This window comes from Triturus cristatus, chromosome 7 (genome assembly GCF_964204655.1).
Source record: "Triturus cristatus chromosome 7, aTriCri1.1, whole genome shotgun sequence".
In the NCBI taxonomy this organism is placed as follows: domain Eukaryota; kingdom Metazoa; phylum Chordata; class Amphibia; order Caudata; family Salamandridae; genus Triturus; species Triturus cristatus.
In genome coordinates, this window is record NC_140590.1 from 532,482,764 (window position 1) to 532,510,116 (window position 27,353).

At 46.7% G+C, this 27,353-nt stretch overlaps 1 protein-coding gene across 4 annotated transcripts in view; it reads left to right on the forward strand.

The window, feature by feature from the left end:
* The window catches only part of LOC146810031 (uncharacterized), a 98,505-nt gene that overhangs the window by 65,027 nt on the left and 6,125 nt on the right, over window positions 1-27,353 (forward strand). For 2 of the 4 annotated variants that reach the window (XR_014966538.1, XR_014966537.1), the window contains exons 2-3: window positions 11,039-11,107; window positions 22,333-22,404. Coding sequence is in view for 1 of the 4 variants with exons in the window: in XM_085616911.1 (XP_085473037.1) it covers window positions 23,275-23,382 (108 nt within the window). In the remaining 3 variants the exon portion in view is untranslated. Of the gene's footprint in view, window positions 1-11,038; window positions 11,108-11,975; window positions 12,061-22,332; window positions 22,405-23,194; window positions 23,383-27,353 lie in introns of those variants that run through there. The other 2 variants (XR_014966536.1, XM_085616911.1) reach the window with 2 other exon arrangements.

A 27,353-nucleotide genomic window follows, 5' to 3' on the forward strand; every position in this document is an offset into this window, starting at 1 on the left:
GTACTCACTGACTTCAATGCACAGTTCTAAAGTGATCCTCAATGCATCTTTCGACACCCCCTAATTTATAGGTTTCAGACAAAACATGCCTAGCTCCTTGAAGACTCTTCCAAAACATCTGTTCACTCCAATATACGTTGATGGAATAGGCAAGCAGAATCCCATACATCCAATGCAGGGACCATGCACCTGTGGGAGTGCACGGCCTGGAAAGGTTGTGACCTCTACCTAATAGAAAGAGATGGGATTGTGCGAAGAAACTAAACATCTGTGCTGAAACACAAAATCAGGTTGGTTGGAGTTAGAAAGAGAAAAGACTGTAAAATATATATGATTTATGAAAAACAATTGGTCCTTCAAACATATATGAGTAAGAGAACAATGAATATAGACCAGAATCAGTGCTATATTAGGTAGAGATGTCCATCCGGACATGTAGATTTAATATTTAAACCGTAGTCATTCAAAATCAAAGAGAGCGTAATAGAGTGGGACACAGTCCTTTATCCTTCAACAAACGGCAATTAAGGACAATCAAATATAAATAGACATTTTTTCAGGCAAAACAAACGAGCTTAACGCCAATGCAGATAATAGGGGTAAGCTTTTAGGAAGTAAACAGTAATGCACTGGCTTTAACACATGAGTTTAACGTGCATGCTGTTTAAAGAGTTGACGACGTTTCGATCTATAACAAGATACATAGATCATCATCAGGACGAGAGTTATAACAAGCCTGAAAACACACTGCCTGATTAGCGAGTGCGGGGAGGAGGGATCCAAGGGTAACGGTTGAGGTATTGGTTGCTAACTGTGTGTGTGATGGATGAATCCCATTTCCGAAAGCATTAATTCAATTCGTGGGTGGAGTGCGGTGCCGGTAGAGTAGGTAATTCGCTAGTGATCCTGCTCAATTCCAATTCGGAACACCTAACGGCTCCCTTGTGATCGGCAAGAGCCCTAAACTGCCGCGGACGCCTTCGCTAAATTACCTACTCTACTGCCATCTGGTGGATAAAGTGAGCCTAACGGAATATTTTACCCTCATCTACAGCCCAGCTAGAGACTGTGAGCACCGTGGCCAGAAGCGAGGTGGAGTCCGAAGATGGGATAAACACTATAGACAATGTAAAAATACTAAACCAGCGCTCAGGCTGTCTCTGGTGGCAGCTGCCCTGCCCGGTTACATCCTGTGCACGCCATACTTTACATGAACCTCGAACAATGGTGCTGAAACAGAGAAGAGCGAACAAACGGTTATTTAACCTGTAATTTACTGTTTACCATTATGCACATTATTTAAACAAGCTGCATACTCGAAGCGGCAGTTTAGTTGCCATGATCACAAAATGTAAACAAAATGGCGTTGAACTGTCCACAGTCCCGACGGGCACGTGCATGCTGTCTGCTATGGACAGATGGCAAGAGCAGCCATCTTTGTCCATGCAGACGCATGCATGAGCCAACGGGGAGAATTGATTCCAAAAGGTCCTTTCTGGCGAGAGCAGCGCAAGCACTGCTTTCGCTAGTCGAGACCTAAAAAGAAAGGGAAAGGGGACTTACCTGGGAACGGCCGGCTGCTGCCTCTTCCCCATCCTCTTCATCTTCCTTCCTCCTGTCTCGGCAGCAGGAAGCACTCTGGCTCCCAGGCTCTCCTAAACGAATCACAACGCTGCGTTGTGATTGGTCTGAGCGCCGTGGTTCGATGCTTAGGCGGGGACAAGGAGCCTGTGTATGTTCCCTTCCAGGCTGTGCATTACAGCCTGGTGGGGAACATGCAAAGTGCTCATGAAATGTTTGGCCGGCCCAAGAGGGCCGGTCAAACAGTCATGCGCACTTAGGGAGTGCAGACCACTCCTCCCCTACTCTACCCAGCCCCACCCCACCCGCATGCACTATCTGCAATAGGAAAAATAAAATGATAGTAACAATACGTTATTGTCATGTTATTTTTCCTTTTGAGCGGTGATCTGCCAGCCTTAGAGGAGGAGTCACCACTGGCAGAATCCCATGTACTATAGAAGAATAATCTGCCATTAAGTAAGGTATATGCAAGCTCAAGTCAAATGTGAACTACAAGGAACATGGACCTTTACTCGAGTGGACTACTTAAAAGGCCTGAATTAGTTAAGAAAAGTATTTGTGAGGTTCACCCACAAGCAACTTATCAGCAAAAAAGAATGCTATAATACTTCCTGTGAAGATATTTATAGGGTACACCCTATAAATATGGAGGGTCTCTCAAAGTGGCGTGGCCGATGTAGTTATGGGAGTAGTTTAAAACACCTAAGCTACAAAACCTGTGCTTAGCACAGTGTGCCACCAGACTGGTATTTTGCTGTTTCTATCATTGCATTCAGATATATAATACATACAAGCCAGGACTATTGGCTTTGCCAATGGTTGTAAGTGGCATAAGATAAATAAGCAACAGCTGTGGCTTCATTGTATATAATGAAGAAATGCTTCAGCTCGGAAATGGTGAGACATCAAAGGCAGTGAGGGGTGGTACTGCTGCAGAGTTAAGATCTTTTTTTCAACCTGGGGTTGAGCGCAAAAACGGAGAGCCCGATACAATAGTGACCCGTATCACCATCTGCTTCAAAACTGCCGGTGCTGAGCACCGGCAGGACCCGGCCCACTTAAAGCGCTGGGGGTAGTTTGCTTCAGCCAGATCTTGAAGGTAAAGTTCTAGTTGAGTCTTGTTGGATAGGATGTTTCGAGTTAGTGCAGCGTAAGCGGTTCAGGCCCAACCATAAGGGTTGTGGCAGTGAGTTGCCTTTCAGGTCGGGCATCCTTGATCGAAGGACGCCTGGGCACTGGGAGTTTCTAGTAGAAGCCCAATAGCATTTCATATATATGCCTTGTGTTCCTATCCTACCATCTCTTACGGTGCTGACCTGAGGCCACTCTCACGTGACCTTTGCAGCCGATCCCGCCCCTGTCTAAAGGGGTGGGCTGAGCACAACACAGGGAACATACAGTGGAGGCCTGAAGTGGGGGAAAAGGGGGGGGCGGAGGAGTGATGGATGAGGCAGAACATGGAGGTGGAGAAGGAGGTGTAACAAGGTGCAGGAGGAAGTTAAACGACATCAAAAAGGGTAACAGTGTGCAAAAGATGGGGGTGGCGAAAGAGTGCTGGAGGGGGTGAAAAGATGAGGGGGCGACACGAGGTGCAGGAGGAAATGGCAATTATTTCAAGGGTAAGAGGGGGTGAAATGAGGGCACACGCGGGTGAAGGGGAGGAGGTGAAACGAATAACGTGCAGGAGGAGGAGAAAGGGGCAAGAAGAGAAGAAACCAGATGCAAGATGAGGACCAGCAGCAAGATGGACAGGGAAAGGTGAAATGAAGAGGAGGGGAAATGAGACGAGAAGAAGGACGGAGAGAATGCCGCTGCCCGCGTCCGCAGGGGGACATCAGCAGGGCAGCCCTCTAGTGGCCGCCGGTCGGAGCCTCCCCCCCCCCCCCTTGGTCCATCGCTCTATGAGGCCGCGCCTGTGGGGAGGGGAGGCCCCAATGGGTAGTGCTGGGGGAGGCGGGCCACTGGGCCGGGCGGGGCCAGGCCCTATTTATGCCTCCCGCCCCTGCAGTTCGCCCTCTGCTTCCTGTGTGCTCCTGGCCACGCGAAGACAGTTAGGAACACCATTCACGTGTAAGCTGAACAGCAGTGGGGCCAAAAGACATCCTTGCGTCAATTCGCTTCTTGTAGAAATCTCCTTGGATAGTCTGCTCTGGGTTTCTGAGTAAAGTTGCAAATTATTGCTGTTATGTACGGGTTACAGAACGGGATCCATAATTTAACCCACTAAAGCTAGCTCGCAGGGGCAGGGCACCCATAACAGCGAAGGGAGGAAGGGGGGGCTCTGGCAGTGTCGGGAGCCTCCCCAGAGCTGTGGCGGAGTTACAGGGCGGTCTGGAGGCAGAAGGGTACAGTAAGGGTACCTCTGCGACAGTCGGTACAGTAAGGGTACCCCTGTCCGGCACAGTAAGGGTGCCCGAGCCAAGGTCCGTGAGCCGAAGGGGGTTCTGGGAAGACCGCGACGGTGCCCCGTTAGTCCTTCGGGCGGTTGGGGGGCCTGACCAACCGGGGGTGTGCCATAACACGCTCTGCCCCCGTTAAAAGGGGCGGGAGTATTAGACAGATCACGTGATCCAAAGGAGGATCCGAAAAGAATGTGCCGCACTGCCGGGCATCGACCCACCGTGCGTGCTGGCTCGCAAGGCGAGCGGAGCAGCGAGGGGCTGCTTGCCCTGGATCGCCCGTAAGATAACCCACTCTATCGTCATACTTATGTTGTATGAAATAAACCTGCAGCAGTTCTTCACCCATAACTAATGTGTAAGTGTAATCTTTGGGTGATGTCTGTGCATACGTTTGAGTGGAGCGGATGACGGTGTGGTCACTATGCAGCTGCCCGCGTCCCACGCAGGGGGACATCAGCAGGGCAGCCCTCTAGTGGCCGCCCGTCGGAGCCTCCCCCCCCCCCCCTTGGTCCATCGCTCCCTGAGGCCGCGCCTGTGGGGAGGGGTGGCCTCAATGGGCAGTGCTGGGGGAGGCGGGCTACTGGGCCGGGCGGGGCCGGGCCCTATTTATGCCTCCCGCCCCTGCAGTTCGCCCTCTGCTTCCTGTGTGCTCCTGGCCGCGCGAGATCCCATCCTCTCCGCTTACCCTGCGCGGCGTAGGAAGCGCGCAGCTGGAATGTTATAATGTTTTTTCTTGCGTTGCAGGCGGAGTTACAGGGCGATCTGGAGGCAGAAGGGTACAGTAAGGGTACCTCTGCGACAGTCGGTACAGTAAGGGTACCCCTGTCCGGCACAGTAAGGGTGCCCGAGCCAAGGTCCGTGAGCCGAAGGAGGTTCTGGGAAGACCGCGACGGCGCCACGTTAGTCCTTCGGGCGGTTGGGGGGCCTGACCAACCGGGGGTGTGCCATAACACGCTCCGCCCCCGTTAAAAGGGGCGGGAGTATTAGACAGATCACGTGATCCAAAGGAGGATCCGAAAAGAATGTGCCGCACTGCCGGACATCGACCCACCGTGCGTGCTGGCTCGCAAGGCGGGCGGAGCAGCGAGTGGCTGCTTGCCCTGGATCGCCCGTAAGATAACCCACTCTATCGTCATACTTATGTTGTATGAAATAAACCTGCAGCAGTTCTTCACCCATAACTAATGTGTCAGTGTAATCTTTGGGTGATGTCTGTGCATACGTTTGAGTGGAGCGGATGACGGTGTGGTCACTAGGCGAGGCAAAGGTACAGAAAGGAGCAAGTTGGAGAGGAGAATGTCAAACGAGCAGAGGGCAGGACACCGGGTAAGAGCACGCAAGTGAGAAGGTGAAGGGAGCAGAGGCCCAAAACACGTGTTTCAACTAAAACACCCAGTGACCCAGTGGGCGAAGTGGGCGGGATCGGCAGGGCACGGCGTGCCCCTACTTCTTTAATTTGATCGATTCCGTTCCCCTACTTTATTATTTTAAACACACGTCCAGAGACGGACGGGCTGGCAGAGAAGGAACAGCAACGTCTCTTCCTTCCTCCTCAGAGAAGACAAGGTCAGTGTCGACCTCTGCTCTGCCGCTGACAGCTGTCCCCCTCTCTTTCTCACTCATTCTCCCTCTCTTTCTGTCTTGCTTCTCCTCACTAACTGGAAACTGTGACTTCAAGAAATGGTTTCTCACCCTCTCTTTGCTCCTTTCGTTTATTTGTTCCTCCTTGAAATGGATCCAAAAACGAACAACACTTTTGCTGGAAATGTCTTTTTCGGACATTTTTCTATTCCAAAGTGCAGCCTAGGGATGTAGAGAAATAAAAGGTTCAAAATGTGAAAAAATAACTAAACAAATATTGCTTTATTTATAGGCGCTTTAAAGAGATCTTAGAGACTAAGAGCACCAAAATGTAAGACGAAGCACTGGCCAGAAAGCTAGACTCGGAGACTGGTCGGTGCACCACTGCTGCAGGGAGAACTCCGGGTGACTTGTGGCAACGGTTAGGACGCAGTTCACCTCTTGATGGAGTTGGGAGTTACACAGGCCAGCTCCTTTCCACTTTCTCACTGCGCTACAGTTGCTACTCTCTCTGAGAGTGAGGCGCTGCACTAAACAGCTGAATGAAAACAAGCCTCACATCTGAGAGTGAGGCACTGCACTAAACAGCTGAATGAAAACAAGCCTCACATCTGAGAGTGAGGCGCTGCACTAAACAGCTGAATGAATACAAGCCTCACATCTGAGAGTGAGGCGCTACACTAAACGGCTGAATGAATACATGGCAGGTTTCATAAGGAGGCTCTACTCTTTCAAGAACACTAAGGTCAGGAAAAGTGAGGCATGTTTCAATATTAGCCGAGGAAACAAATATAACCGCTTATCTCTAAGGAGTCACAGGACTCTCCCAAGACATAAACGGCGGCCGCCACTGTAAACGCCTGAAGTTCCTTGTGGTCCATAGCATCCTTGCTTTGGCAATTGTGATCCATAGTTGCTGCAGCTGTGCAGATGGTTGGAATTTAGAATTCGTGTAGCCTGTTAGTCTGAGAAGTCATCAAAATACATATCTGGAATCAGAGAAGTATTCCAATATAAAACTTGTTTAAGAATAAAGACTTGTATTTTTTTTATTTTCTCAAGGATTCATCTACCGGATTGCAAACTCACAGGATTATGGGCAAATATATTATGTTTCTAAAAGCACTTGCTGCCTCCTTCCTGGCCTCCAGCAATTTTCGCCAACAATACAACTGCCATGATAATTCTGGTGATTAATGTTCTTCCTAGAGAGAGATGGAGTTTTGTCAAGTGGAAGTTTTGACTCATGGAAAGGGAGCATAGAGGGTTAATGTGCCTGCTGCAGAGAACATGTACCATGCAGATCACAAACTGCACATAATGTAAATAGGTCAGTGGGTTACTGCTTTTGTCAGAGATCTTTTTGTTACTTGCAGTTTATAAGTTGAAATCCTAACATAGAACAGTGAGCTATTAACTGTCATCTAAGAGCTGAATGGAAACTGAAAGGTATAAATTAGATATTGTATGTTTTCCCCAGTCTTTGATTATCCTAATGTTGCAAAAAGGGTTCATTTGGATAGAAATCAATTCTGGTTATTAAAGAGAAACCCCAACCATGGTGTTGCGTTCTAAATTCAGAATCTGTGTTTCTCCAGACCAATCACTATTAAACTATACTGCCTACCAGTATGGTTGACATGGGACTCCTACACCTTGTAGTCCTTTGTCTTATGTAATATTGTCTATACAGTGATTTACACATGTATGATTGATTGTCTCTGTTTAATGTATGTGATGTAAAGTGCTCTGACAACCTACACTGGTATCAGTGGCACTGTACATCAAATTAAATTCATCTGAGAGAGAGAGAGTATGGTTATGGAGACTTGAAGAGCACTGTTAAAGGGTGGTAGTGAGGGAATCAGGGCCAGCTTTAGGGTGGAGCGACCGGCGCAGCGGCACTGGGTGCTGACCTGTTTGGGAGGAACTGGCCTCAGGGTGGGGTGCAGTGTTTAGCAACAAATTACAATTTAAAATCACCTGCTGCAGAGTTCCTTGTGCCTCCAGCTTTCAGGCACCAATAAAAATGTCATGATAACTTTTGTAATTAATGTTCCTGCTAGAGAGACTGAGATGGAGTTTTGTCTAGTGGCAGTTTTGACTCGCCTTAAAGTAGCGCAGCAGGTTAATATGCCTGCTGCAAAGAACAGATCTATATTTTATGTGGATAGCTGAGTGGATTAGTAAAGCCAGCCTTCACCAGCACTTTAAAACAAATTAAATGCATGTGAGAGAGGGTCTATGAAGAGATAAGGGGCACTTTGGCCAGATGGTAGTGAGAGAATCCAAGGAGGAGGTCAGGGGAAAGAGGGGCGCCAAAAAAGATTGTCGCACAGGGTGCCACCAGTGCTAAAGTCGGCCCTGCCCTTGAGGCCAGTCCGCCTCATCCATTGGTACCTCTATTGGCTTTGTTTTAGCAGTAGTAGCTGCAACTCACCAGGGATTGGCAATGCAGGATTTGCACGCACACCAAACTGTTCACAAACTTCATGGTCTCCCTACTTCATGCACATGCATTTTTAGCATGTGCTGCCTGCTTTGGGGCACTGGAATTATGCAGTAATGGGGGGCAACATTATGCCAGTGTTGACTAACTTATGCAGCAAAAGAAAGGCAGCAGCGTAATGCAGCATATTTTGTGATACTTCATTATTTTGACATTTCTACACATGCTAACAGTCTCTGCGAAGATTTTGCCTTATTAGTACCAGTGTAACATATAAATGCAGTAGTGAGAAAGGTGACAAGTCAACCTTTGCCAAGGACCCTCCACTTCTCAGAAACACAAATCACATCTTTTAGTAACTTTTGATCTGTTTGAGCTACAAACAAATTATTGGTTAAAATCGTCAGACTATGTAGCAGATGATGCATTATATGGCAAATATTGCATAGCCATAATTATATAGTAAACATATGCAAACTAGGATATTTTGCCATTCATGTTTGAGCTGCTCTTGTAGAAAAAGGGAGAAGTGCTGAAGAAAGAAACTCCATGCTCGAAGACAAATGGCTTGTGATTACACTTCAAACCGTATTTGGAGTATTTTGTGATTGGAAACATATCCCACTTTCTGAATGTCAACAACTCATATTATACCTTAATCCCTTTGGCGCTGCGCACATTTTCGCCCTGTCTGGGCGATTTAAATAGTGGGTGGGATTCGGACGGCCGGGGGCCGTCCTCCGCACACGCCCACCGTGATGCATGATGGCCGGGGGGCCGTCATGCGCACCGAAGGGGTTAAATAGACGTGTAATCATTGGTTGAATTAAATAGCGTAATAAGCTGTAACTGGGTAGTGAAATACCAAACAAATACTAAAAATTAGAATGATTTGCTCTTTCTGGCCACACCTCTGACTCCGCCCACTGACCCAAACCTTGCGTTAATCCCGCCCTCTAATTCTCCGCCCACAGTTCCCCTACTTTTTTTCCCCCACTTCGACCACTGCAGTGACCCCAGAAATACGTATTTACATAGATCCAGTTAAATACAGGCACGTGTTCAGCTTGAACACAAATGGGGGCTTACGCTGGGTCTACGTTTCATGCTTTACAGCTACTGCAAGGTGAAGCGTAGGTTACAGTTTGAATGAAGTTAAAGTATAACACACACCGCATAATTCTCGAGAGTTGACCTTGGCTTTGCCATGAACACACAACTTACCATGCCTTACAATCTAGCCAAGATTTGGAATTCTCTCCCCCTCCTAATTAGATCAGAATCCAATCTATCAACCTTCCGAAAACTTCTTAAAACTTGGCTCTTCAGCAAAACTTCGGCCTAAATCTTCACTGAGCTCAACTCACTCCAGCCCCTCCGGCTCAACCCAATCTTTTCACAGCGCTGGGACGCCCCTGGGTAGCCATCGCGCTATACAAATCCTCTTTCTATTCCATTCCATTCCATTCCAACTAGAAGTCAATCAAAAAGTCAGTGAAAACCTGAATTTTTAATTATGCCTTCTGGAGAAAACGAGTGTCAGGCAGTGCTTTAAATGGGGGCAAAATAGTGCAGGCACTCATTTAAATGTGGTGAGTGGGCGGGGCTTGGGGACGGGGCTTAGGGCAAGACATGCCGATGCTTATTGACTTCGATACTACTTGCAGCACATACCAAAACACATGGGAAATGTCTTTCAATGAACAAAGCAGGTTTGTTTACTTATAACAAAAAACACGAAACCCAAACGCGGTGATATTTCAACTTTTTGTTGTTTTGTAAAATGTGCAACATACATTTTTGCTGTTCTCGAGTGACGCAGAAAGAAACAAACAGACATGCACCAACAAAACATTCCACACATTTCCGCTAATATAACTTCCAAGAGTGTCTCTATTGTCTCCCCCCTCCCCCCCTTTCTTTCATTTTTCTCAACAATCACAGGCAAGAAAACATAAGCAGACACTTAACAAAAGAATCGGGTACGCTTTAAAGCCATTTGAACCTGGTTACCTTCCATGGCTTTCTTAATTACGCTATCACTGGGCTGCCTCGATGTCTGTGAACATACAGATGGTATGCAAATGAGCCCACGCTGAATTGTTCAGCTGGGCTCGGCGCAGGTCTATAGAAGTGACTTAGCTATCAAAAAAAGGCGGCCAGCGTTTCATGAGTACCGGTACTCTCCTCGGCAGTAGAGAAGTGCCGGTACTCCGAGTGATAAATCTAAGAAGTGCCGGTACTCAGTACCGGTGAGTACCGGCCCATTTAAAGCACTGGGGTCAGGATAAGAAGAGGCCGTGCAAGTTAACCTGGAAATCATGGTTTATGGGAGCTGAACCAGTTCAATGCAGTTAACAAAACAGCCTTGGTGGGCGACATGCTCCCACCCAAAAACAGCCGCCACAGGCATCTGATAGACATATCTGCTAGAAGCATTGCTTGAGCTGGTCCTATTTCTAGTCATGGTTCATTCAAAATAATGCAGATTACATCTTTTTCACTTCCGGGTGCTGGGGCAAGGAGATTGACGTGGGCCTGAATGCAAGGAGGATGGGTCCCTTGCCTCCTGGTTTAGATATGAAAGGCAGCCTTAATGAGGCACCCTGGCAGCTATGACGCAACCAGGGGGGCAGTGGGCCCTTCAAACCATCTGCACTGTACACAAGAAGGCCCTTTATCTTCCTAGCACTGCTGGGATTAAAGAGGTGTTTCATTGGTACACTCCGGCAAGAAAACGACAGCGCCTTGATGCCTTCGGGTAATTGCGTGCGCTATAAAAATGAAATCAAATCAAAACCCCTGCGCCTTGGAGCCAGTGTACTAGCTGCAGCCAGGTGGTCAGTGAAGGTGTGTGGATGTTTTGAAGTATGTCTGTGAGGAAGGCTCGAAGGCCTGTCTGAGAGGGATATGGATTTATGGGGTCCCTCTGATATCCATCTATATGGGAGTGCGGCGCGCATGCGTAGAAGGAAAGTACATCACATGCTTGTCTATTAATGTGTCTCTTTGTGTCCTGCAGACTCCAGGATGGCGTGGAGGAGAAGAGAAGCTACAGCGTGGAGACAGACCAGCTGCTGTCACCACAAAGGTACCAATGCTGGGCAGAGGGCGGGGAGGGGGAAGGTAGTACTGTCAGGGAAGAATGGAGATGAGGTGGAGGTGAAACTAAAACCTCCCAACTGGACTCAGCAAGGGAAGGTAGAAGACGGAGAAGGAAGGGATGAGAAGGTTCAAAAACATGGGAAGAGGGAGAGGCCGTCCAGGAGAAGCAGTCCTTTACCGATCGTTACTCATTCATCCACTCATGCATGCTGGCAGAAACCTTCACTGGATTGGTTTTAGTCCATCTTTTTCCATACTTGTTTACATTTACAGATGTATACTTTCTAAAGAGTATAAAACACCCTTCCACAGTGATATCACTAGGGAATAAATGCAGGGTTGTGTGAATGGTGTGCATTGGTGTATAGGTCGCTCAGACAAGAACATCAGTGTGGTGGTGGGGAGACGGGAGGGGCTGAGGGTACTGATCGGGCATGTATTAAATTACATATATTCACCTTTTGTTAAGACACGGGTGGGTGGCTTACATGATTTGAACAGAACTACAGGATTTTCAGTCGGGTCCGAATTTGTGGTCAGATACCAAGTTTCAGCCTAATCAGTCTTTCAGTATATTGGTATTTTTTTGTAGTCCATGTACAGAATCTGGTCTAGTCTATGAATGTCAATCGATGATGCAATCAATATAAGTGTTTATACCTGAATGCAGATATTTCTATAATTTAACATAGCAATCATCCCACATTTAGGTCCTTTTCCAGGGTATTTAGGTCATTTTCAAGCACATTTCTTCTATAAGTACTGAAGAAGTGTTGCAAGTGTTATGTGTATTTATTTATTTTATCTTGGTGTTTGGTATAGCGCCACTATGATGCCTTTCGACCTCTTTATAGATGTTGCAGGTTCTGGAGACAGAGGGAGACAAAATGAGAAGAAAATGGATGGTGGAAGTAACCGTGGGGGGGCAAGGGACAAAGGGTACGTGAAGTGATGTTTCAGGGATGAAGGGATAAAGGGATAAATTAAATGCTGGGACTTCTGGAAGAGTTAGTGTGGGTCAGACTAGAATCAGAGGCATTGTCTACGGTTAAATTCACAGTGTCATGGGTAGCAGGAAGCTGGAGCGGAGGCTCAGAAATATAAGGCTGAGGACTGTTGTTTAGGCAGTCAGTCTGATGGTAAAGAGTAGCACACAGGCCAAGGAGGAAAGCCAAGATGCATGGTTTGTGCCTGTGGTGTATAAAAACCGCAGGATTGCAAAGTAGGTCAAATTATGTGGGCAGAATCAGTTTCAGAGTCAGGACATGAAGGAAGTGACCCGATTATGGTCAACCGGGTTACTCGCGACCACCTCTCAGCCTTCCACACAAATGAAGAGTTGGTAAGACAGCAGAGAATACAAACCAAGAATATTTATTAAAAGTACACTTGAGTGGTGTCTGGTCTGACAAGCCTCCTTAGATTGCTGCAGAGGGGCTGACTTCTACCAACAGGACAACGTATAATGTACATTTTCAGGATCACTAAAGACACGCCCAGACTGAAAATTTCCAGTTGGTAGCTAGTGAACAATGGGGATACTGAACGATGAGTTGCAAACCCCAGGACCGGGTACATGTTATCTCAGAGCCAAGGTTACTCGGTCTGCACCCTCTGCTGTAAGGGTGGGAGCAGGCCTATCTAGCGAGAAAGGTATGCGATCACAAAAACAGTCTATTTATTAGCACAGCAAAGCTCAACCTTGGAGGAATACAGGAAGAAAAATATCGCAGCTGCTTTCTGCTGAAGCAGACAAAGTGAGACAGAAATTAGTTTCGATCATGGCTCAAAATGGAGGCTCAAATTAAAATGGTGCTGCAAATGCTAACTTTACACAGACCAATGTACTAGCAGAATTAATGCATGACATTTACTTTTCAATAGACCCTCTTTTTAGCAGGTGCTAACAATTTTAAGGTGAGAGAATATAGAGTGCAGCATAGCGTGTACATAACAAATAAACTTCAAAGTTCAGAGCATTCCATGTATTCAGTATCAAAGGCAGAGGAGTCTTCATATATACCCTTGTCTATCGGCATGAAGCTATCTATCTCTTTCTGAGTCATAATCACAGCATTAGTGGATGGGCGCCTTTTGCTTTGGGGTGAGGAGTGAGATACAATAAGAGCAACAGGCTGGGAGACATTGGACAATTGGACACAGAGGCAACAAGTGAGGAAAATACCAGCGACTATCACTAGAAAAGCAAGGATCTTCCAACCCCAGGATGCGAATATGCCCCAGAACCACCCAGAGGGTGTCCAGATACCATTCTCATGGTGTCGATCGGATGAAAACCTATGTAACCTCTGTATGGTAGCATATACATTGGGGGCATGGTCTAGGATGTATACACAACAGCTACTGCCAATGAGGCGACAGGCCCCTCCCCGGTCAGCAAGGATGACGTCTAACACCATCCGGTTTTGTAAAGCAACAAGCCTCGTAGCCTGGAGCTCAGCTGGGATATTCGTCAGAGTCCCTGCTGTCGTATTAATGACCCCTTCTACAACTCTTGTGAGCCAATGGATATTAAGTCTGTTGGATATGGGGCCCCATAGGGGAACGATACTTTTCATGGCGTCTGTCAACTGTTGCAAAGTAGTATCTGTCTGATCTATGTCTTCTGTATTAATAACCCTTCTAACTCGGGGCAAGTATGCACTCCTACGCTGCAATCGATGGTCCTTATGGTAATTGGACAGTGCTATATACACTGGGGTAAGAAGACAAGGGCGATAGCATATACCTGACCAGCCCCTAGGAAGCCGCACATAAGCTTGAGATCCACAAACAAAATATACATTATATGGTGGCAGCAAAGGCGGGCAATTAATCGCACACAATGTATACGTGAAATTGCAATTGCTCTCCCCCACTTTCACCTTCCCTATTCCCCGAACACAGAAACCAGCTGTTGAGTTTACTACTGGTACTGACATCGCTTCATCCTTAGTAATATTCCGTGTTTGGAAAGATCTGAAATATTCAGTAGCATTGAACCCTTGGAAATCTAACATTTCATTTTGAAGCCACGTTGCATTCTTTACCTGCTCATGTACATTCATGCAAGCTATTGGGGACAATTTACCAGGGGTCCCTTGTTCTCCTAGCCTAGGGGTAAGTATACCCTTGATGGAAATGTATATATATATATACACAGTGCAGGAGTGAGAAGATGTCATATACATAGCAGAGGAATGAAAATGATAATGCACCATAGTAAACAAAGCGAACCACCCCTCGCAACTTCCTAGATAGGATAATGGCATCGACCACAAAACATCACTCTTATGTGTAACTGAGGGGAGTAACCCCCAGATCTTACAATTAGGAACATTAGAAGTATCATGGGCCTGATGCAACATTTGTAAAAATACATTGTCTGCGTAAGTTTTTCGATGTTCTCCTTTGTGAGGTGCCAAAGTAACAAACATGTGTTCAGGGGGGACGGGAGTTGTCTTAATCAAAGAACGTGCAGGATACTTTTCTTCCAAAAACCAAGATATCTCCAACACAAATATCAATGCAATGGCAACTATGGATGCAAAAACTATTTTACTTTTTGTGGACCAACGCCACTCTGGGCGCGTAGGTGCAAAGGGCTGTTCCTCCTCAGTAATGGGCCGACCAAAAGGATACATTGTGTAACCACAGAAAATGGATGCAATAAGACTAATAGCAAAAGACAAAAGTTCCCAGTGTTCGTTAGCGCCTCACTGGCAGACTCCTGTTGTTTATCAACATTGGTGCTTTTGAGCACCGGCGGTGGAGCTGTTTGATAGCTCTTGAAGAAATCCCATGTCCTCCAGGATACCGTACTTCTCTCCTGGGAAGCACATTTAATCGAACCTGTCCAATGTCCAAACAATGCACCAATTACACCTCTCCCTAATCTACTGTTGGCACCATAGGCAAGGTACACCCTGACTGGCGCAGTCCATCCTTACTAATCTGACTTCTCCTTTGGTGCACTGTTCCTCTGTCGAGGGCGCAAATTGTACCTAGCTACGCCAGGCAAAGAGGGGTCAGTAAAGAGGGGTTCAGATACAGAGGGGCCAGTAGAAGAGAAGTCTGGAGGGTCTGGAATTGCCTTGCCCTTTCGGGGGTACTGCTGCAGTCAGTGCCTCATCATTCTCAGCCTCTGTTTGGGTCCACGTAAGCCTGGCATCTGAAAAAGGGACGAAACGTGGGACTTGTTCCCACTCTGAGTCCCTGATCCCGTCGTTGACCCACTGATCGTAGGGCAAGGGTAGAGGCACTCTGCGGCAATGCTGGCAGTGTATCCAGTACTTTCGGCCAGTGACCTTGATGGCAGTGCGTGTGGCAAGGAGCACCTGGACCGGCCCCTTCCACCTCGGCTCCAGGCTCTTCTTTCTCTGAAAGTTTCAGACTAACACATAGTCCCCAGGCCGAATGTCATGGCCTTGCCCCTCGGGTACCCGTGAGAGTCAGTCCTGGATCTGTTGGTCAACAGAACGCAGACTTTTAGTTAACTCATACAAATAGTCCACCAACAGAGGATATTCAATTTCTGAGAACCAACGAGGTCACAAGATGCCCCAAACGTTTGCCGGCGCTCAAACACAACCTCATATGGTGACCGTCCTGTTCTAGAATGGGCTGTTGTTCTTGTGGACAAAGGGCTAATGGTAAAGCATCTGGCCACTGCAACGCTGTGCTCTTCTGAATCTTTGCTAATTTCAGTTTGAGAGTACTGTTGTACTTCTCAACCAAACCAGCAGACTGGGGGTGATTCGCAGCATGAAACTTTTGTCTGATATGCAGTCCCTCACAAACTAACTGGATAACTTTTGCTTTGAAGTGACTTCTGTTATCACTCCAAATCAAAAGGGGCAAGCTGAAACGAGGAAAGAACTCCTTCAGGAGTACTTTTGCACTTGCTATGGCTGTATTCTCTTTGGTGGAGTAAGCCTCAACCCATTTACTGAATGCACAGACAACCACTAACACATACTTCAGATTGTTGACTTGGTCCATTTCTATAAATTCGAGCTGGAGGACCTCAAAATGGAAGGTGGGAGGTGCAAAATTTCCTGGTGGGATAGGGGTACCCTTTCCTGGATTGTGCATCATACACACCATACAATATTTACCCAAATGAGCAGCTGTCTTCGGGGTGTTATCATTTTGCCATAGAGGATCTAACAACTTGCAAATGCCTTTAGCACTAATATGAGCTGTCCCGTGCGCCATGGTGACTACGGGGAGGACATATGCATCTGGTAACATCCATCTCTGTTTCCCTGACTTATCAGTCTAACACCCACCCTCATCCAAACGTGCTGTGATTTCCTGCCATATCGCTAATTCCTCAATAGTTGCCTCACTCTGTATCTTCTGACATTTTCCAGCGTATCCTCAAACATGGTGACCTCGGGCACCCACCTAGCGGGACCTGCTGCAAACATCCTTTTCATGTTCATTCAGGCTGTCTCCTTAGCTGTCTGGTCTGCAAAGGCGTTCCCCTTAACTACATCATCAGTAATTTTCCTGTGTGCGCTACACTTTATTATCGCTAATTTCTTGGGGAGTGTCAAAGCCGACAAGAGCCTATGTACAAGGGGGCCGTGCCGGATCCTCATCCCATGAGAAGTGATAAAACCTCTCTCTGCCCAGAGCCGTCCAAAATGATGGGCGACTCCGAAAGAGTACTGACTGTCAATATAGATGTTGACAGCCAGTCCCTCACTCAACTCAAAGGCTCGAATAAGGGCAGTGAGCTCTGCAGTTTGGGCCAACTGATAGGGAACTCGTGACGGCTCAACTATCATGTGCAGTGTCATGATTGCATATGCAGCTGTTGTAGTGTCATCTGGTAAATTGAAACAAGAGCCATCAACATATAGTTCCCCCTGGGGGTCAGATAAGGGAACATCAGTCAGGTCTGCCCATCCTTTAGTCTCTTCCTCTGTCCGGAAGATACAATCATGTATGTCAATTTCCTCACTCACGTGGCTGGGTTAAGAGTGGCATATCTTTTGATAGTGACGTGTGGTGCAAAGAGAGTTAGCTCATAACCAGTCAGATGCGCACTGGTGAGGTGCTGCATCTTAGTCTTATTCAAAAGGGTATCCACAGCATGGGGCACCATGAATGTAAGGTCAGTATCAAGTATGAGCTCAGCCGATTGTCTTATCGAGACACCACAGCCGCAACCGCTCTTAGACAGCTCGGGAGGGCTCTTGCGACAGGGTCAAGATGCGCAGAAAAATAAGCACACAGCCATTGCTTACCTCCAAAGGCTTGTGTTAAAGCAGAAAGTGCACAACCAGCCGAGGGCAAGGGTTCATTCACATCTTTAGTGGTTAAGCCTAGCAAAGGCTTGGTTAGTAACGAATAGTTAGGGATCCAGTGTCGCCAATAGGAAGTAATGCCAATAAAAGCGCGCACCTCCTTTTGAGTTTGAGGGATAGGCATTTTAACAATGGTACCGATGCGCTCAGGAGTCAATCTCCTACCCTCCTTCGACAGTAGGTGACCTAAATAGGTGACCTCCTGTTGACAATATTGAACTTTGGAAAGGGACACCTTATGTCCATGCTGTGTCAGCTGCAGCACCAATTTAACTGTACTGTCTTTACAACCCTGTTCAGTGTCAAAAGCAATGAGAAGGTCATCTACATACTGAAGCAATACAGTACCTGAGGGAAGCGTGAGGGAATCCAATTGGGCTTTTAAAGCTTGGCTATATTTACTAGGACTCTTAGTATAGCCCTGAGGAGCGCAACAGAATCTAAAGCTTCTGCCAGCTAGTGTAAAATCGAACAAGTACCTGCTTTCTGGATCATTCGGGATACTAAAGAATGCATTTTTTAGATCAATGACAGAGAAGAATTTAGCAGTAGAAGGAATCATTGTCAAAAGGGCAGTAATGTCAGGGACCACCAGGAACTGAGGAATTACTATTTTATTAATTTCGCGCAGGTCAATCACAAAACGATAAACATCTGGATGATCAGCAGAGGAGCTTGAAGGGGCCCTTTTAAGAATAGGAAGAATGGGGCTATTACACACATTCGCAGTTGTCTCTTTGACAACCCATGACGGAATTAAATCTTGTAAAATTTGCAACCAAGCTCGCTCCCCTGCTTGCGGTATTTTATACAGAGGAATACGAGGCAAAACGGCATTGTTTTTAACTTTGATAGAAACCAGGGGTATCTGTAATAGTCCTACGTCCGTGTCACCCATTTCCCACAACGTGGGCGGCACATCCTTGAATTCAGTAGGGAGGGGTGCATCTTTGGACAGACACTGCTTAGAGCTGACTATATTCAGGCCCATTGTCATGTAAACACCTTCCATGGAACAATAAATGGAAGAATGCAACTTTTTAAATAAATCTAAGCCCATCAAATTTTCTCCACAATTAGATGTCAACAAAAAAGGCGAATTCACAGTAAAAGGACCTATAGTCAGTGTAAGAGGTTTGGAAATGGGACTTACAACCGGTACACCAGAAAATCCTACAGAAACATTATTATGGCCAGGCAGAGCTGCCCCGGGGACCAGTGAACCGGAAATAGAGCTATTCATAGCACCTGTATCCAACAAAAATTCCTTAGCTGAGCCATGCAAATCTGCAGTAACGTAAGGACCACGCTGATCTATAGGTATCTGAACTGGTCCCTCAAACTGTCCCTGGCTGTCCTAGCTGTGAGACATCCCTGTCACCTCGTCCATGTCATAATCATTGTGATACTGACCACCCTTTGTGTCATCGAAGTAGTTACTACCCGGAAGATCCTGAGAGGCTGCGGCATGAGCTCTGTCCGGTCCACTAGCTCCACAACACCATCCACGAGAACCTCGTCCTCCAGGGGCCGCAACTTTCTGCAGCAACACCGGACACTCAATACGCCAATGTCCCTCCTCTTTACAATACGCACACTGATTTGGCCCTACAGGCATAGCATTCCGGGTGGTCCGCGGAAGCTGTCGGTCCGAACCACCTCGCCCTCTACCATTTTTACTAGAGGCCTGCAGCAACAACACCTTCGTCTTCAATTCCTTATGATTTTTCTCCACCTTCTCCTCGTTCTCCCTGTGCTCATAATACTGCGCCATACTCAATATTACAAAAGGGGAGGAAGTAGTCCAGGTACTCTCTGAAGCCTGTAACCTAGTCGCAATCTCAGGAAGCAAATTCGTAACAAATCTATTGACAAACAATCGGACGCCTCCCTCCACCGACAAATCCTGTCAGCTGAAATCCCAAAACAGGGAAAGCTAGTATCTCGGCCTTAGGGTTCTCACCAGGGTTCCTCTCTTGGTCCCATGCTTTAATCTGATCCCAGGTACCACCCAATTCCACAACATAGTCCTGTGTGTGCAGCTGCCTCCAGATATCAACGGGCACCAGTAAACCAAAGAACATTTCTATATCCGCAAGCGTCTTCACTGTCAATGAAGAAGCCTCAGTCAGTTCTTTATAATATGCAGTAGGATTTTTTTCTAGGGTCAGGTAGCTGATTCTTGAGGGATAAACCTCACTCCTTTTCCATGGAATATAAACCCATTGCTATTGAAACCAGACCTCCACCCGTGGTCTAGTAACATCATCATGCTGATCCTGCAGCTCAGGTATTTCAGGGTGATATATGGGATGCACTTCCCTCATTGGAAACTGGGATACCGTCTTCGGGCTCTTTTCAAGCAGCCTATGACAATAAGCGTCCAGTGTCGTGACATTAATAAAAACCTCACCAGGAGCCATACCAGAAGCATATACATCTTCCCTAATATCGTAAATAAATTGGGCCGCTACATCATTCAAAAACTGTTCCCACAGCCCAATCAAAGTAGCCGAAATGTGCTTAAGGGCATGCTCCTGCCCAAAAGGCTCATAATCTTTTATTATACTCCACACATCTTCCAAACTGTAAATGGAGTTACGAGCCCACTGGTCTGCTTGATTAGCCACCACCTTTTTCTCAGGTTCCCCCACATCAGATCGTATCAATGCCCGCCCTAACCGGTCCTTGGATTTCGTCCAGTCCCTATCCTCAGGGCCGCGTACTGGTGTCTCAAGATTCTGCAACATCAGGGTATAGGGGAAAACAGTGGGAGTGATAACAGAGGTACCGGGCAATAACGTTTCTGTTGGCTGGGTCGTGGGCTCGAGACCTGATGAAAGAGATACTGAAGCAATGGGCGTTGCCGAAGTGTTAACAGTCGTAGTTGCCACAGACGGCGATGACAAAGACAAGACAGAAGGTGCTGTGGCCAAGGCAGACAGAGCAACAGTAGCAGAGACAGAGACCAAAGAACTGGATAGCTGGGGCTACAGGGGAAGTACGGGGTATACCCTCTGCGGGGCATACAGGGGCAGGGATTGAGCATCCAACAATTCCTCCACAAAAGTATCATTCTCTTTTCGGGAAACATAAGACTTTTCACATTGCAATCTAAAGTTCCTATCGGCACACTCTATTCCCTTTTCTATTTTCTCTCTAACATGCGCTATGGCTTTCTGAGTCAATGTCTGCGTTCTCCACTTCCGGGCCTCTTTTGCCATGTTCTGAGGGAATAAAACATTGACTGCCTACTCCTTTTCTCAAACAATTTATCCTGTAGAAAATTGATTTTCTGTTCATCAAAAGTGCCCGTCAACAGCCACTGCAACTCGGCATTGTCCCTCGTATATTTGTGCCATAACGTACTAAACATAATAGGGCCAAGGCCATGTTTTACATACATGTTGAAATTTGGGGTGCCTTCTGGAGGCGCTGGCTGACTTTCTTCCAATCGAGCATCAGCAGAACAACAACGACAACCCAAACAAAACACTGCTAAGGCACGGCATTTTTCAGAAAACAAATTCACAGTTTATGCCGAGCAGATATTTGCAAATATCTTTACCCAGAATTGGTCCTCAGACCTCATCAAATACAAGTCAAAGTGGTACTAAGTTCATAAAGAACTCAAACAAATTCAAGCGCTTGTCCAAAGGCGGTCCTCAGACCGTGTCAAATACTAATCAAAATGGCGCCATATCCACAAAGAACCAAAGCAAACTCACCTGTTGCACACAGGTCACACAAATTTATTCTCCACTGCCGAATCTTCGGACCAAACAGTCAGATCCAAGGGTTTAGCCGTTCATGACCCCAGTCAGGATGACCACTGGACGAGGCATTGCCCGGTCAGACAGACGGGACAACTGCGAGTACAAGACTTTCTCGTGTAGGGATCCCTGGTCCGCCCGTCCAACCTGATGTGGCCCCAAACTCCTCACCCAGGATGCGCCCCCTGTTGGAGTTCCTGTTCGGGCACCAACAGAAGGAAGTGACCTGATTAGGGTCACACGGGCCACTCGCTACCATCTCTCAGCCTTCCACACAAATTAAGAGTCTGTCAGACAGCAGAGAATGCAAACCAAAAATATTTATTGAAAGTACACTTGAGTGGAGTCCTGTCTGATCAGCCTCCTTAGATTTCTGCAGAGGGACTGACTTCTACCAACAGGACAACGTATAATGTATATTTTCAGGATCAGTAAAGACACGCCCAGACTGAAAATGTTCAGTTTGTAGCTAGTGAACAATGGGGATACAGAAGGATGAGTTGCAATCCCAGGACCGGGTACATGTTATCTCAGAGACAAGGTTACTCTGCCTACACCCGCCGCTGTAAAAGTGGGAGCAGGCCTATCTACAGAGAAAGGTATGCGATGACAAAAACAGTCTATTAATTTGCACAGCAAAGCTCAAGCTTGGAGGAATACAGGAAGAAAAAACAGAGGTAGACAAAGTGAGACAGAAATTAGTTTCGATCATGGCTCAAACTGGCGGCTCAACTTAAAATGGTGCCGCAAATGCTAACTTTACACAGAGCAATGTACTAGCAGAATGAATGCATGACATTTACATTTCAACAGAGATAAAGTGAAACATTAGTGTCGGGCTGATGTAAAGGCGCAAGTAGTGTGATGTAGGGTCAGAAGGGAAGTTTGGGAGAGGGGTAGCCTTGGTCCTCTGTGTCCAGGTCATGGATTGTAATCATGGCTGAACTGCAGACCCTCGGAGGGTGGGGTTGGATTGATGGCCAGAGGGAATGATCCGAGTCTGTCCAGAAGGTCAGAGCTGGGGAACTGACCAGTTTTCAGGTGATCTCTGTAGGATGTCTCAGGTCTGAGTGTGCAGAATACATGGTTAACTCATATTTGTATTACTTTCTTGTACTCAGAGAATCCAGACAGTGACTCACCCAAGTACAGATGGCCACCCCGATGCAGATGGAGCTAGAAGCTAAAAGCAGGTATGATGATGGTAAAATGTTTTCATATTGCACTGCCCCGAAAGACAAGTCTGTAAGGCTGTCGGGGTGAGGCAGTACTATTGCTGGAATTAACAGTGTTGGTGCATTAAATAATTCGAACACAAGGAGATGATGGACGGAGCACTGAAACTTTTTAGACACTCATCCCCAGTCACAGATCTGGGTTGAATCCATCATCATTCTTTAGCTCACTTCGCCACCCCAGTTTCGACACAGCTATATGCAAATCAGTCTTGACCCTGTGCCTCATGGGAATAGTCCAGCCCGAACTGCTAAGCCATGTCTTGCCCTGGACCGGAAACATGCATCCTGGGACCGGTTTCTGGATAACACCCTTCATCAGCCAGGCTAGCTTGAATCCAGTGGCAAAGTCTGGGCATGCCCTGCCAACTAAGGGCGAAGAAAGCGAACACAAGGACTGATTTGCATATGGCTGGGTCCAAACTGGAATGGCATGGTGAGCAAAAAACAATGGATTTAGGCCCAGGTCTCTGTACTGGGGTGAATGTATGACATTGTTCTGCATTCTGTTCATCAATTGTTCCTTTTGCATTAAATTATTCTGCACACTGTGCTTCCGTAGCACCACGCCCTTGAAGATACATTCGCCTCACCAGTGCAACCTGAGTACACAAGTTTATAGCTTCCATCATCGTGGAAACGTGTCAGTGTGGATCTGGTTTCACTGCAGATCCTCTTCTCTGTGGACTATCTGGTTTCCCAGGACATAGGGCTGTTTGTTACAGTGGGGTTGAGTCCAGAGGTTGAGCAGAACGGGTCCCAGCTGCCGCTTATCCGACTGCGCCCCAACGAAACTACAAGCAGGGTTGAGGCGGTTCAACACAGAGAATGACTGAAAAAGGAAGCGCTGGCCAGAGGACAGCCTCTTGTGCACCCCTGCCAAGTGCATGGACCCTTCCAGAGGAGCATTATATGGAGAAGAGAGACCGATATGATGTAAGACCGTCTAGAGTTTTCAAGGGTGGCTCGAATAGGTGTTAGAATATGGCTCTGTGTGTTTCTTTTTGGCCAGAATGTACATTAACGCCTTCTAATACTAAAGCGTTTGTCTTAAGAATGATTGGGGGGCTGAGGGGAGGGACTGAAAGAGTGAGCAGTAGTCAGCCGATGTGGGCTCTTGTGATACTCATCATGGTCTATCGTGAGTGAATACTCTTGCATGGGAGTATCGATACAGCAAGTGTAGAAGGGAGGACAGTGTTTTTCCACCGGCCATGACTAAAGGTGATGCTAGCTCAGAGGTGCCACTGTGGGAGTGACAGGTCATTGGAAGAGGGGCAGTGTATTTGTATCATGTTTATGTATTTGCATGCATGCTTTCAAACGAGGGACAGGGGCTATATATGTTGACATTAAGCTTCAAAGAAGCAGTTTGGAGCACTCACGGGAATTTAAAATTACTTTAACCATTGCGGAAGCTTTTCGGCAACGCTGCTCACGAAAAGGAGCCAGCCTCAACATGCTGATTTTAAAGTCAAGTAATTCAATCCCATTGGAGGTTTATAAAACGTAACAAGTGAAGAAGGACTGCTGCCATATTAATGTCCATACTTTGTTTTTCTGGCGGCCATCAGAGCATTGTATTTTACAGTTCGTCGTCATACATCAATTAGATATTTTACCATCAGATAAGCAGAAATGCCGGCGGGCACACACTCTCATCGTACCATCCCTTTACAAGATTGCCACGGGCATGGTAGGATGAGTGTGTGCCCGCCGTTTCTGCTCCTCTGATGGTGAAATATCTCATTGATGTAAGACGACCTGCATTGTTTTTTTACTTATGGAAGAGTGCGGGTGTTTTCCTTTGGAAGTGAACTGTAAAATACAAAGCGCTGATGGGGAAATAAGAGACAAGACCAAACGGTCACATATATGAGAGGGGTGCAAACAAAGAACAGTAACAAATGTTATTTGGAACAGGTGTACTAGTAAACACAGATTGACACATTTATCGCTATATTGTAAAGCTGGGATTACCCCAATAGAGAGTAACTTGAGACAACACTGATTAATGCATCACCGATTCCACTATAGAATTATTTTACAGAAAAAATCAACTGAGACCATGTTCACACGGCCTAGTTATTGTGATTTTATTTCACTGCAAGGATTTAACTCTGGTTCTCTAAGTTCTGGTTGAACACCTTTGTTAATAACTACTGAACATGAAAAAACCAGCATAGCATAAAACATACTTGCAGATCCGCAGATTGTTCTATGTCGCTTATTACTATAGTTCAAAAAGGTGAGGGTGTAACGACAAACTTAAGGATTGACCTCTCATGAATCATGGCACTGCTTGTCACTCAACAATGGTAAAAATCAGCATTTTATATATATTAAGTGCCGCCCAAGTGGGTGTCATGAAAACAGGCATTCTGGTCTTGATAGTTCTTAAATATGCCCCCAAGACTTGAAAGATCGTTAAAACATGTGCGCTGCTGACTCCGTCCTTCAATTAATATTCATCCCTGTTGGGTGAAAAGCCTCGTCAACATTGCTGCCATTGCGCCAGTATCTACCTGTGGCTCAGGCCCCTCCATTCCCATGGTGTCCGCAGCAACAAACACTCTGGATCCGCTCGAACAGCGGCGGGGCAACTCCGCGGCCGAACTAGCAGCATCTTTATATACACACTAGGTTGCCCTCTCGGAGTTGCCGCACACGTAGGGTTACAGCACAAACCGCCACAGGTGGCACCGGTGACAGCATGCCCTTAGCTCTTCAAATCAGCCATACGCGTTTCGAGCAATTTGGCTGCTCTTGTTCACTGGCACTGAAGACGGAAGAAGCAGGTAGGTTGAGAACTCTTATTTATTCAATATTAAGTCCCGCCCTAGTGGGCATCATGAAAACAGGCATTCTGGTCTTGATAGTTCTTAAATATGCCCCAAGACTTGAAAGTTCGTTAAAACATGTGCGCTGCTGACTCCGTCCTTCAATCAATATTCATCCCTGTTGGGTGAAAAGCCTCGTCGACATTGCTGCCATTGCGCCAATATCTACCTGTGGCTCAGGCCCCTCCATACCCGCGAGTGTCCGCAGCAACAAACACTCTGGATCCGCTCGAACAGCGGCGGGGCAACTCCGCGGCTGAACTAGCCGCATCTTTATATACACACAAGGTTGCCCTCTCGGAGTTGCCTCACACGTAGGGTTACAGCACAAACCGCCACAGGTGACACCGGTGACAGCATGCCCTTAGCTCTTCAAATCAGCCATACGCGTTTCGAGCAATTTGGCTGCTCTTGTTCACTGGCACTGAAGACGCAAGTAGCAGGTAGGTTGAGAACTCTTATTTATTCAATATTAAGTCCCGCCCAAGTGGGCATCATGAAAACAGGCATTCTGGTCTTGATAGTTCTTAAATATGCCCCAAGACTTGAAAGTTCGTTAAAACATGTGCGCTGCTGACTCCGTCCTTCAATCAATATTCATCCCTGTTGGGTGAAAATGCCTCGTCGACATTGCTGCCATCGCGCCAATATCTACCTGTGGCTCAGGCCCCTCCATTCCCGTGAGTGTCCGCAGCAACAAACACTCTGGATCCGCTCGAACAGCGGCGGGGCAACTCCGCGGCCAGACTAGCCGCATCTTAATATACACACAAGGTTGCCCTCTATATAAATATATATCATTTATTTATACACATACATTTGAACGGCAATCCCTGTATAAAAACGAGTCTCCAATTCCTTTATAATAGGTGACTTGTGATGTACCCAGTCGCCTATTATAAAGAAATGACATCAGAACTCAACTGTGATAACTTCTTACAGTTGAGTTCTGACATCACAATTCAGGTCAGGTCACAGAGCATAATTAAAACAGCTGCTTAAAGAAAAATTAAACATAGCTTTTCTTTCTCCTGCTCCATTTGTCTAGCTTAGTGCAGTAGCAACTGGCATGCAAGGAGGGTGGTGGGGCAGGAGGGACAAAAATAAAAGTAACAAAGTAAGCAAACAAAAAATAATTCCTCTTACCTTTCTGGCGCAACATCCTCCTCCTTGCTCGGGTCTTCGGCAGGCAGACTCCGGGAACCAGGAAACTGCAGTAACCAATCCTGGCGCTGCTCTCATGCAGCATGAAAGAAGCACCAGAATTGATTGGAGGAGGTGGCATCCTTTGGTGCTTCCGGGGACACTGGAGCCATATGTCTAAGACAACTGGGTTAGAGCGGTTTAAAATGTGCATGTCTGGCTGGCTGTTGCAAGATGGCCGGCCAAAAAGACATGCGCACTTTAAACTTAGAGTGTGCTGCCCATCACTGCTTTCTGCTGCTGCCTGACTGGCAGCAGCAGAAATCAGAAACCCCTCCTCCCGTCCTGACGCTCGTCTCAGGATGGGGTTTTCAAAAATAACATGGTCATAAATAAAGTTTTCTATCTCGGAGGTAATTTTTTAGTGGGGCAACGCTCCTCCGCCTCAACGAAGATGGTCGGGAAGAGAGTTCCAAAGTTTGGGAGCCAGAGAGGAGAAGGCCCTGCCTCCAGCTCTAGATTTACATATTCTTGTGATACACAGAAAGCTGTGGTGGGTAGAACGTACGTTTCTGGAAGGTTGGTACTTTTTAATATTGTTTTGAACGTAACTCGGGCCTGTCGTTTGCAGTGCCCTAAAGGTGACTACAAGTGCTTTGAATTTTCTTCTTTGGCTGATCGGAAGCCAGTAGAGTGTTTTTAACCTCTTTCGGATTGTGTTGCGCTGTGGAATGTTCAGCACCTGGTGAGCCTCAGCAGTCTGGATTATTACCCTTTATTCTACTTACAAGCTTTTGAGGGGCCCCAAGTAACTGGACATTTGCATAATCTAACCTAGATGTGATTAAGGAATGAGTGATGCAGATTCAATTTTATTTGTCATATCTGCAAAAAGGCTCTCACTTTCATATGAAAGAGGTATAC